Raw genomic sequence first — 13,346 nt, 5'->3', positions numbered from 1 at the left:
TTTGCACAGAGTCACTAAAATCTATTTGCGTACGCGCAAAGTGACCCGCAGCGTGCCGGCCAGCCAAATGGGAGTAGGTACTTTTTTTGCAACTCCTTTTGCTGTTGCACTCACTCCATTTCATTCCCCCGACTGTTTGGCTGTTTTTCTTCGCTTTTTCGTTTGTAGCTGCCAACAGCTGTGTGCTGCAATGTTTATGTTCGGGTACAAAAAGCGCTACTATTTGTGCTTTCAACACAAAGTAGTAATACCTACGGTCCGCCTGGCACGCCTTACCTTCCGTCTCGTCTCCGGCTCGTGCGAACTCAGGCCGCACATCTCGTTTGTCGCTTTGGCCCCCGGACTTGGCTAAGCGTGTTGGCAGTCCAATCTTTATTGCACTTCGCATGCGAAATGTTATTTTCAATGCAAGTTGCAAGCTTCCAGCTTCCATTGGCCAGCTACAGTTGCTGTCAGTGGCGTTTGATTTGCATGAACCCGCTTTGAGAGCAATTTTTAACTTGGTCTGCTCGTACTTTTATTTGTGTGTGTTTTTCGTTTCTTTTCTTTTTTTTGACAATCACTTTGGCGTCTGTTGGCCGGTTGGCGACGTCCTGAGCGTCACTTTGCAGCAAAAGTGCGAAAATAGCAATAGAAAAAATGTATATTGCCACTATAATTCAACTTGTTCGGTTAGTGCCAACGTAAACAATCAGTGCAGGCGCTTGAAAGCAGTTGAGCGGAGGGATCGAAGAGTTAAATGTAGGATTAAATGCTCGACAGGAATGTATGGGTTTGTTAGGACACGGCTGAGTTGTTGAGTTTCCACCACTGAGAAGAGAGTAGCAGAAATGCTATCCATGTTCTTCCCCTGAAATATATAATATGTGGATAATATTGCAGGAAAAATTGGATGCATTCGAAAAATGTTGGCGAATGCTACCGAGTTAAAAGCCTTTGATCGGATAAAAGTCGGAATGTGGCTGTCGAAGGAACGGAGACTCAATCTCTTCTCACTCCAATTAAACATTGGGCATGGTCTGACTTACTGGAAGTTTTCCCCACTTTGTTCCCCGCATAAGACCTCTTTCTTTAAAAATTATTCAACAACCTTGACGGAAGATTCTGAAAACCGCACATTTAGATCTCGTTCCTCATGATAAGATAGCCATCCAAACCATTCAGAAACTCTTGACCCACAAGCCCAGAGCTCTTGAGTTCATCCCAGTTTATCAGATTTCCAAACGCAACGTCCAGTTCGTAATCTCAAGGCACACTTTTCTGATAGAAACAACAATTTCTTCCTGCCAGTTCCGGGCATGCGTGACCCCAAGTTAATTCTGTCTTATAATGTAACCATCCATGACCCCAAACTAACCAAAACAAGAAGCAGAGCTCGGCTAATAGATTACTCAATCAACTAGTGTAGTTATTTTTTTGAATCGTCTGGTTAGAAGAACACTTCAACGGGATAATACATTGGTGATCTTTGGTTTCCAGATAAATTTTCCGTTTCAATCAAATCCGAGCTAAATGATGACTAGAAACGAGTCTCTGATATTAACCAAGTACTAAAAGTAGCAGTACAGCACTTCAAAGACTATCCTGGTTCGAATGGACTTCCGAGATATAAAAGTCAGTCCTGAACTCAACTCTCTCCACTACGCCACTGTAGCGTGCATCATTTCTCTAACTTATCACCAACTCTGCGTGTCATTTCGGATGCAAAATACAAGCACACACAAAGTACCCAAATCCAAAGTAAACTAACTAAAATCAGCAACTGCATGCAAAGGGACGGACCATTGATAAACAGATGGACGAGCCATCGGACACAAACCAATAAATAGAATTTAAAAAGAAACTAACACCAAACTAGCTAGGAACCATTAGTGAGCACTGAAAGTCCAGCACGGAAGGGACACGTAATACCGCCGCCTCTACCACTGCCACTGCCTCAGCCTCGGCTAGTGAGGAAGCAGCATGTAAAGTCAAATCCAAAACGTGCAGAAGGCACCGGCAGCACTGAGGCGCGCAAAGCACAAAAATCAATTTGCATCTGAATTCAAAATAGCCTTAGTAGTTACTCTACCATTCATATACATAAACCAGCAAGAGTCGGTGACACTCGGTCCATGCGAACAGTCAAAAAGTCAATCAGTTCGTGAGTGTATCGGGTGCTTGAGTGGAGAATTGAAAATTGCCCGGATCAAGGGACAGTTTTCACATACGGTTGTATGGCAACTCGTTTGACTGCTTCTCAATTTTTTTGGCAATTGGTCAACTCTTATTCGGTAACGGTGATTGGACTTTACATCAATACGGTGAAAGAAAAAGTAGTTGTTGGTTTAGGTTGTGCGCTATGGCAGGCGTTTGTAGAGAATTCAATTCAAGCACATGTGAGTAAGACTTTTGGCTTTTTGAGGAAGTATATGTATGTATGTTAGTAGACTTGGAATAATATGTGTACAATGTTCTAGTGTGGGAATGGATATTCTGAAGCGAAAAAGTGGGCGGTATTCTAAGGCTAGATGCCTGATATCAACCCTAGTACTTGATATGCCGCGTCACGGATTGAAATTTTTTGGTGTTTACTTTTGGCGAATAGCGCTCTAGGCAAGAAAGACTATTAAGTCAGAAACTTGCTACCTTTAGAATCTCCGAAGTTGTAAAGTATGCTACCAATATGATTTCAAAACCCGGCTTGAGAGTTTTTAGCATATATCGAAACTAGGGATATTGACTTTAAAACCTCAAAGGAGCTGCGAATAACCCAAAAAACGGAAGTTAGAACCAGTTGATATTCGATCGGAAATTTTAGTTTCTGCTGATGTAGGCTTCATGAACTATTTAAAGGGTTTTCCAGTTTTTTCATTCAATTCTACGATTAACCCTCAAATTCATTTATTTAAGAGAAAGTGTTGGTTCCGGACTTTTGACTGATGGCGAGTTTGTCTGTAATTCTGAATCTGGATCTGCTCAAGGTTTTCGCCGAAAAAGAGACGAGGGTCTGAAGTAGTGAAAGTCTTGGTACCATGGGCGCTCCACGATGTCTCAATTTTGGAGATTCTAGGATCAATCTGATTTCCGGCTTTTTTCATTAAATTCTACGTTGAATCCTATCTTTCGTTGTGAGTTCCGGTCTTTCCAAATAGACAACGCAGAAGATCAGACCCAAAAGACTTTGGCAGCTGGCTAGCTTGTAATACTGAATCTGGACCAGTTTAAGATTTTCGCCGAAGACGAGGAAAGGATCTGAAATAATTATTATAATAACTCTGTTGGTTCTTGGATAGCGAGTTGAGTCGAGTGGACAAAGTTACTTTCATTCGTTCTTTAGAGAGCCTTTCAGTTTCTTCCAGATTTGGTGAGAGAACGCAATAGAGAAAGACTTGGTACCACAGGTGCCCCTAGAAGTCTCAATTGAAATGGTTTCAGAATCAATTAGGAATCATACAAAGATGATTGTCGAGGTTTAATAGTCTTGTGAGTTTGGAACTAGAGAGAGAGGTTGTTTGCGATTCTCCAGGGAAAATTCTCAACTCTAATTTTTAGCATTTAAGAAAGGAGAGCTTTCCATGAAGAGGCTAGTCACACACACACATACCTCACAGCATCCCATTATATAATGTATTCCAAAAACCACAACGACTTTCTAATTTCAATAATTGTTTTCCTCAAATTCTTATTAAAGTTAAATTTCAAACTTTTTAAGCCGCAAACTTTCGCATGTGTCATAATCGACATTGTACAAACAAATTTGGCACAGTAACGGTTTTTCAAAGGAATACAAACATCCATTACTTTCCAAATATATAATATATGAGTGTAGTTGAACTATACCATTTACAACATTTATGTTGCATGCCTCATTGCACACACATAAAATACAAATACAGAAACGAATGCGTAATAATATCCTGTCGATGGCCTCAAAGGCGATGCGAACCGTAGAGCGCACGACGGCGACAACACGACGATGATGGAAAAGTTTTCAAATTAAGTGTGTGAGCAAAAGTTTCATTTCAATTTTTACGAATTTTGTTTTTTATTTCATTTTGTATTTATTGCTATTTTTATTTTTGTAATGGTTTCATTGCGGAATTTTATGAGAAAACTTTGCTTTTTGCTTTTGTGGCCACGCCACAGCTGCCCATTTGAGTATTTACTATGTAAAAGCAATCAAATGGTCGAAAATGAGAGAGAAAGTCAAGAAACCAGAAATGGCTGCGCGCTGTGAGCTGGTTAACTAGTAGTATATTTTATGTGAGATTTAAATATGAAAATTTTAACCCATGTTCCAAAAATTTTACTGGATTAATATACTAATTTAGAAAAAATGTAGCAACTCGTATTTTCGTAAAAATAATTACAGTTAAACTTCCATAACTCAAACTTCAATAATTCAAACTTCAATAACCTGGCAATAGAAGTCAAATTTCTTTCCATAACTCGAAAGTCTCTCTCTTTTTGTGGATTATAGTTATTCGGGTTATTCTTGTTCAACTGTATTTCTTAATTTTATTATATTAATATGATTTTTATTTAGTTAGATATATATTAAAACATATAAAAACTCTGTTTTTTTTTAATTTTGTTTACACTACTTAGAGAGACTTGTTTTATATAAAAAATAATATTATTTGTAGAATAATAAACCTCTCCATGACCAAGTCCACGCAGAGAAAATTGCAGACCTGCCAGCAAATATATGAACGGCTTGATGTCCAACCTGTTATAGTCCTTTAAGGAGTTTATAGCTATTTCTGTTCATTTAAAACTTTTTGTTGGTTCCTACTCTACATAACGCTCTATAATTACTCTCGATGATTTATTAATGTAGTTAATGTAAAGCTGTCAAAGACGATTAAAGGGTTCGTCTTATAATTTAGTCCAGAACTCAGCTTTCGGACGAAAAATACATATTAGATTGACAAATCCTTTCCGCTTTTTTGCTCTTTTTTCAATGCTTTATGAAAAGTGATCGGATTTAGTTCAAATATGCGCCGTTTCGTTCGATAATCTGTTTCCATCTAGACGGCAACTTCATAATACACCTCTCGTAGAAGCCCCCACCCCCCCTTATTTGCGAAGAACTTGGACGGCTATTTTCCACAAGCCTCTTTTGAGTTCAACTTTACACCACCAAGGGCGTTTGCCATGGACAGTAACAGGCGGTAATCACTTGGTGCTATGTCCGGGCTATATGGTGAATGCAATAAAACATTCCATCCGAGCTCCCGTAGCTTCTGACGAGTCATCAACGAAGTGTGTGGTCTGGCGTTGTCCTGGTGAAACACTACACCCTTCCTGTTGGCTAATTCAGGACTCTTCTGGTCCTGCTTCAAGCGGTCCAGTTGTTAGTTGTAAATGGTTGAATGGTTCAAATAGTATACCAGCTACGAGCTCTGTAGCACTTTATACATAGCCCCGAAATTCAAAAGTCAAAAAGTCGGAAGGAAGGAGCTATTTGCCAACCTAATATATATAAATCCCTCAGATAAAAGCCAAATGTTTAATGGGACAAGCTTGAGTCGGAAAGGACTATGAGCTGGAGAGTCGATAGGTAGAACTTTCGTTGGGGTCTCTAGCTATTACTTTAGATTTCTTCCCATTAAAATCCCTTTCCACGCTCACGCATCCTAACTCCTAAAATGCCATCCATTTTTTTCTTCAATATTTCTTTATTTATTGGATCTGCTTTGTTTAAAGCCTAACAAAAAGTGTTAAAATCTTAAATCCATTTAAAACTTAAGAAGCTCAAGAACGTGGTTGAGCTATTTTGGCATAACGTTGCTCTCTAATAGGCTGGTAGATTTTAAACGTATTTGATTGCAGGAATGTACCAAGGCATTAGCCAATGGGTTTGGATTTCTTTTTGCTGTCCTCAATCGCCTTCTTTACCATAGGAATATCAAGATCTTTATGGATATTTTCGTTACGCATGTACCATGGTGAACCCGTTCTAAGCATTTTAGATTGAATCTCTGAATTACTATATCAATGTTGGTTGCACCATGGCACCAGTACTTGTGAGGAGATGACAAAGTCCGTCTGAATCTCCATCTCATATATCCTTTTGTTCCTTGAGGCTATTGACTGCAGGTACCATACTTTGTTTCACGGTCAAGCTAAAGCTCGTATTATAATTTATTCAAGGATTATTTCCGACACAAAACACTTACATATATGTTCCGTCGGAAAGGACTAAAATTGCCTCTCAAATGTCCAAAATCTGACTATGGTAGCTCCTTGCAATTCTTTAACAAGATTGATTCCCACGCTGACGAGAAGACCGGAACTTGGGTCGGTAAAATTGTGTGTCAAAGATATTTTATAATAGAGTGAATGGTAATCGGTCCATAAATTTCCGCTCCTTACCTTTACGTCTTGGATCTCAATGGGATGTGCTGTGGCCTCTCAGTTCATCATTGACTTGCTGTATGCATCTGCAAAAAAATCACTTTAGAAAAAACCGTCATGACTAAGCTAGATCCCAACCATACACGTTTCTCCCTGTCTCAAAATTTTCTACCATGTCTAAGAAAAATAGTTAGTTTTTATTTAAAGTCCGGATCGAGAGCGAGCCGACTTAATCCTTGATTAATGTCATAAGTCGCGCGAACACCACGCATTTATTCCTACCTAGCTTGTACTTCTGTCGGTGAGTGCTTTGTTGTACTAAAAGCCATACAGTTTCTTCAAACTACTGAAGATGTTTAGTGAGGTGGGAAACGCAGATCCAAGTATGTATATCGTATCCAGGTTCTGCGGAGGATAGTCCGCACCATTTACTATTACACCATTATGACTTCTTCAAACCCGACAAATAGATAAGGGCTTCGAACCGATTTTTTACGGTTTTTGGGTCAATAATATAGGGGTAAAGCCATCCATCCATAGGCAATCCATAGTGAGTCGGCGGATAGCCCTGGTGGGCAGTTGCCATTGTCTTCAGACCTCCGAGAATCTTTACATCGAATGTTTTCGAGGGATTCCACTAAAACTCACACTATTTCCGCCACTATATGAGGCTCCACGCGCATTCATCTTTCAAAAGAGTTGCACTCGAGGTTCAAGCAACGCAAATATGAACATAAGGAGCACCCCAAATTGCCTTCATAGCATTTCAAGTCCAACTGTTTTCTATTATTTAAATAAACAAAATCATTTTCTTCAGAAAAATTCCCTCAAGGCACACAAGCACCATTAACTTATACCAAAAAAATATGCACTCAAATATGCGAAAAAGTTATTTCACACTCTTACCGATAACTTTACCTTACTGCTGCTACACTGTAATTGTATGCCTTTGTGCCTTTTTCGCGCATTTTTTCCGCCTCGTCTGCAGCGGTCACTTGCCACTTTTGTTATGCTAGTAAAACTTTATGCCTTTTTTATTGACTCCAGACGCAAGCACCCACTCTCACAGTAGTACTAGATACAGCAGAGTAGCTCAGCGGCATTTAAAATAAGCATAAAAATTCATTTCCAATCGCTGCCAAGCAGAGACAAAAAGTCGACGGCACAAGAGCTATGCGAGAAGACAGTGAAGAATGCCCCAAAAGTAGCAGAACGGTGCATAAAAACACAGCAAGAAAATCCACTCACATACATATGTGTGTATGTGTTAACAGCAATAATATATCGTTAGCTACTCATAGTTGCCGCCGGTAATCGCTTGCAGAGAGCAGTCTGCCTTCCAACGCTTAAAGTTGCGTATACGCACTGTCCGACCGTATGGGTGAAACCCTTTTTTCTTTGGCACCCACGCACATTCTCACACACATTTCAACAGACATGAGTTATGAAAAAGTAAACAACAGCAAAAAAATGTAAAAAAAACAACAACAACAAGTGAACCCATTGAGTGCCCCTAAGGCATGCCTTGAATTGCCGTCAAAGTGGGCAGCAATGCTTTTGGGAGTCGCAAGAAAATAGTCAGTGTTGTTGTTGTTGTTGCAAGCGGCAGCTCAAGTGTAATGTTTGCGGGAAAAAAGTACACACATAGCGTAGCGACCAAAAGCCTTGTCTCAGTCTCTTCGTGTCAGGTCAACAAGCCTGCATGAAAAGCTGTTGAGCTCATAAAAAATGTGAGCTGTAGCTTGTTTGTTGTTGTTGCTGTTGTTTTTTTATCAGCTCTGCATGCGTGTCATACGATATTTACGCATAAAAATCTGGGTTTTATATTGTGGCATTTTTTCGTTTTCGCTCCAACTTCGATTTATTTATTGATTTTACTTCCATTTCTTTTGTTGTTGTTGTTGTTGTTGTGGAAATATTCATGAAAAGCATTTTATTGTCCTGCAAGGAGCTGTGTGTGGGGGGGTAAGCATGTGCTTGTATACGAAAGGATTGCCTTTGTTTTATGTTTGTTTACATTTAACAGATTGAATTCTTTGTTGTTGGGTATTGCACAAGGAGAAGAAGAGGAAGAAGAGCAAAGACTTGTGTAAGTATGATATATGCAATATGTTATTGGCGCGTGTGAGTTTGTTTGTTGTACGCATAAATATTCTGATCTTTGTTTAACAAAATTTAAGTACGAAGCGCAACATATGATATATTTGTTTATTTTAATGTAAGCGAGGGAGGGGGGTAATGCATATTTTTGGGTTGCTCGAACTCCCAGCAAATGATAAAATGATATATGGCGCAGAATGAGAACACAAGACTGCCTGTTGGCGTTGTGCAATGTTATTTACAACAGATGGAATACTTGGATATATTTTTGGATCAAAAACCAATATTATTGAATTTTAAAGACACTCGCTGATTTCTTACACTCCGGGAATCGAATTTAATGCCTCTCCGTTATTGTTGTTACAGCGCCATAAAACATTCCCAAGATAATTCAGTTATGATGAGCCAGGGCAGATAAAAATCCTAGTCCGTTGCGGTTATGTAGAACCGACCGTCGTCAAGATGGAATGTCTCTCCCGCAGAGCATTTTGACCGAGTAAGCAAATATCTATATCCAGCAACAGCCCAAACTCCAACCCTTGGTTGGTTGGTTGAAAAGCGAGGCAAACAGAGCCTGGCCCATTATACTTCTTGACCCGTAACCCTAACGAATCATAAAAATTCAACAGCTTTGGACCGAAATTCGTATATGTGATGTATACCAGACGAAAAATGGCGGAAACGATCACTGAGGTAAAGAGACCGTCACGATTTAAGGAAATCAATTATAAACTCATGAAGTAATATATTATTTGGTGAGTTCATAAGACTCTTCTAATATCTAAACTGAATTATTCACCATCCATGTTCCATGTTGCTCCATCCACCATCTTTGTTCACTAATTCATCTTCATCAGAAGTTGTCAGTATATTCTTCATGAATATTTTATAATATTTATTGGTCTTAGAAGGTTTCCTCTTAATAAATTATATACATTATATTATCTCAACAAAGCTCCTAACATATTCCAAAAAGATTACTTCTCCACAGTGATTAGAGTAAAAGCACCGATTTTGATCTCAATCAAGTGAGTTCAATGTATGACTTTCCCCATGTACGAGATATTTATTACCTCAGAAGTGCCTCGGTAATTTATTGCCGCTCTGTAATTTTTTTTCAAATGAACTTCACTTTAATTTGTATGCATAAAATGTTAAATATTTGTTTCCTAAAATCCTTAGTGCAATTTTAAAATTAGCCATTAAGAGTTACAAGACGCCCACGCACAAAACAAACAAGCTCCCTAGCGAGAAACAAAAACATGCAGTTCAAACTCATTACTTAAGTTCAACTTCAGTCGCAGAAAACACACAAATTCGGCATAATTATTTCGGGCAATTGTTTTTCTTGTTTCCACTTTTAACAGTAATTTTATGGGTTTCTTATAAAATTGAAATTAGCATATCGCATTTGTAGGTAATTTTTGTGGAATTTTTGTACAACAACAAAGTATTCTTTATCCCCTGGCCAATTATTTTCTTATTTATTTAAAATTTAAATACTTGACAAGGATAGTTTGATATGTCAATAACTAGGGCTATTGGTTTGCAAATACTAAATGCAAACACGACGGAATTCTTGCATTTAGTTTAGAAATATCTAGTTTCACTCTCAGAACACAGTGGACCCTCAGGAGGATGTTTGGCTCTTGAGCTTACATAGTCCGGCCATTCAGTTTCACTAGCAGAACCAAATAATAAGAACAGATCCGCTAACTGGATGGTAGTTGTAGAAGTTTTTTGAAGAAAACGAGGTCAAACAGTCAAAAAAACCAAATTCTTAACTGTACCGCCGTTGGATCTCTCACCTTCAGATATCTAGATGAACTACACTTAGCTATTTATAGTTTTTTTGGGACTTAGTGGAAATAATAACGAAAAAGAGAAGAGAATGGATAGCTGATAAGTGATAATTCATCTTGCAGTTGACCAAAATCACCGAGGATGTTCAAGTAATACACGGTCGGAGACAAAATCATAACTTCAACCGATTGAGGGTCCAGTCCACATCTACTGTTATAAACAATCGGCGTCCACCTAGAACTCAACTTGAAACTGAAAGCCTATATTGTATGATTTCGCGGGCCTCCAATATAAAATCTATATATGTCTCGAATTAAGCGTTCCAACACATTCTCAAGCCACCCTCGTTCGCTTACACATCTCAGTCACGCACTCTACGTCTATTTTTCTTTCATTTGTTTGCATTTATTTTCATTTCTTGTTTACATGTATTTCTTTGGACCGAACGGTCCGCCACTCCCCGACTACACTCCGCATTTGGTTATCTGCGCTGCATGATAATGCTACAGGATGCTACCGTTCAGTGCACGCTTCACTGTTCGTTGCTATTTTGATACTGTTCGTGTTGTTTTTCTTTCGTTTTCTTGTCTCTCTTCACCCCCTTCCCTTCCTCTTGTTTTGCCTTTCTTTGCACTCCTGCCGCTGCATGCGTTTACTCACCTCTTCTACGTCTGTCAATCCATATTATCTTCGTCTATCTATGCGTTCATTTGTTTATTCCGTTGCTTTCTGCATTTGATTTTATTTCATTTTGTTTCAATTGCAAAAATACACAACAGACTCATGCAATATGTATGCGAGAGTGTGTAGGAAAATATTAAATTTCAGATCACGTAATCAACTGCCAGTCAGCCAGCACCTACGCCAACGCCAGTCGAAGCTGCAATTGCGCGCCTTCACACAACCTCTGACCTCTGACACGCGCGTCCTCCATGTAACCCTTCTCTCTGCATCTCTCTCATTTCCTCTCTCCACGAGCCCCTGTAATGTCTAATTCAATATGGTCGTATTCAAGTGTTCGTCGTGTTAGCCCCGTTATAAATGATGCCAAACTGTTTTGCTCGTCCCGTTGTTGTTGTAATGGAAATGACATTAATGTAACAACATTGACGTTTCTTGTACCGAAATATAAAATAGTTAATTTCCAAAACCACTCTGCCAGTCTCTCTTCTGCGCTCATACATCTTTCTCTGCAACTCCCACACTCTTAGTCAGTCGGATTCGAGCGCCGGAAGTTTCTTTTAAAGCGGTTTGCGCGCACCTCCCTGTCGATTTGCGCGTTGAATCTGCTAGCGAACTGTTGCTTTGGTCCGTGTATTCGTTGCGCTGTCAGTTGACCGCAAAAGTTTCTCGTTCACTGTCAGAGTGCGCTGAGCATTTGAGTAACTGTCATGAACTTTGACAGCTCCCACGTGGTTTCGTTTCAAATGATTCGGCCAAATAATTGGAGAATATTTATTATTTGTTTGATCACGGAATTTAGTTGATGATTTTTTGTAACTTTATCAATGAATTATATATGAGTAAGGCAATTAATGGAATGAACTAATTCTTACGAAAAAATTACACAGTAAATAAACAGCAATGGTCTCACTCCAGACATCGCGATATTTTGATTGGAATTATTTAGGTAACGAATTCCACTACTAAGCGGACCCCTAAAACCTGCGACGATTTTAGACTTCAGTCGAATCTGAAACCGAATTCAACAAAGCTCCCACTCGTTGGCCTATGAGCCCTAAAACCTACGGCGTGTAGTAGAAAGAAGTCGCCGATTTCGGATTTCAGTCGAAACTAAAACAGTCTCGGATACCGCATCTGGCTTACTGGATTGGTTAAGTTGACCAGGGTATGAGTTCGGCAACGCAAGAGTAGGAACTGAATATAACCTTGCAATCCATAATTACGTACTGTGTAGTATAACTATATTGAGGGATACCTCAGTGCCACCCCATCGACATGACCATAAAAAATTTAAGGTGAGGAAGAAGGATTTTTAATGTAGTTCAACAACAGAGTTCTTCTAGTTCGTAACCCTTCTAAATAGAAACCAATACTCTGTATTTTCATATTAATCGTTTTGCTTTAATTTCTACAATATCCTGTTAAACACAGAAAAGTTTAGGCCCGATAGTTGGGCCATTTCTTGATCTCGGCATACAAGTTGTTACCGGGGCACTCAGTGGAACCGACTTGACGATGTCCATACAGAATATAACCAGACTTGATTTGACCACGAGAGACAGCATCAGCAAGCAGACCCTTGGCAGCAGCGATCTGAGCAGCGGTGGGTTTGTCGTCTGGAATAAGAAAGGAAATCATCAATTCAAGAGATCCAAGTCTAAAACTCAGCACCCCGATCACTCACTGTTGTAGTTGCCCATGAAGGATATGCCAATCGACTTGGAGTTCCAATTGGTGGCATGAGCGCCCATTGTGCTCCAGCCACGACCCTCATACACTTGACCATCACCACCGATCAGGAAGTTGTAACCGATATCAGCCCAGCCCAAAGAGTCCATGTGGTAGCTCTGAATGTTACGCATCTGTTGGGAGCACGAGGCTTGGGTGGAGCAGTAAGCACCGGCGGTGTGATGGATAACGGCGTACGATAAACCACTAGCCAAGGAGGAGCGGCTAGTTGCGGAACGACCACCCCATTGTGCTTTGCTAATGATTTTCACACCGAAGACAGCATTGGCGCACAGAAGCACAGCGAGAAGCGAGAACAGAACTTTGAAAGTCATATTTTTGACGTTGTAGCGAGAACAAATGTTAGACAACTGACAACTAATTGGTGCGTAATTGTTTTTATACCACTCCAATGCAGCGCACACGCCAATAGCAAACGAGATAATTTCGATCAAAATACTATATATTTTATAGATAATCGTTTCAATACATCGACAATTGTGAATTAAATAATTTATTATACAAAATATAGAATACAGTGGAACTTCTCTAACTCGAATCACCATAATCCAAAAAAAAAACTTCGAGTTATAGAACTTTCATTAAAAAAAATATAAAAAAGCAGTAAAATATAGATTTATGCACAGTTTTATTTATGTACTACGCTAAAAGTTTTATGTACATACGAA

The 13,346-nt window shown here is 39.3% G+C and overlaps 2 protein-coding genes across 2 annotated transcripts in view; one reads left to right on the top strand and one right to left on the bottom strand.

The window, feature by feature from the left end:
* Window positions 1–13,346, top strand: part of LOC105210733 (cytoplasmic phosphatidylinositol transfer protein 1) — a 324,861-nt gene that overhangs the window by 277,089 nt on the left and 34,426 nt on the right. The gene's annotated exons all lie outside the window — the stretch shown is intronic.
* LOC105210729 (peptidoglycan-recognition protein SC2) lies at window positions 12,305–13,048 on the bottom strand. The gene is made up of 2 exons (XM_011181863.3): window positions 12,614–13,048; window positions 12,305–12,545 (listed from the first exon to the last, which is right to left on the bottom strand). Exons 1-2 carry the CDS (start codon window positions 12,990–12,992, stop codon window positions 12,367–12,369), a joined length of 558 nt encoding a protein of 185 aa, XP_011180165.1. The 5' UTR covers window positions 12,993–13,048; the 3' UTR covers window positions 12,305–12,366.

This window comes from Zeugodacus cucurbitae, chromosome 6 (assembly GCF_028554725.1).
Source record: "Zeugodacus cucurbitae isolate PBARC_wt_2022May chromosome 6, idZeuCucr1.2, whole genome shotgun sequence".
Classification (NCBI taxonomy): domain Eukaryota; kingdom Metazoa; phylum Arthropoda; class Insecta; order Diptera; family Tephritidae; genus Zeugodacus; species Zeugodacus cucurbitae.
The sequence above is the reverse complement of the archived record's forward strand: the minus strand, read 5'-3'. Positions and strand labels throughout refer to the sequence as shown.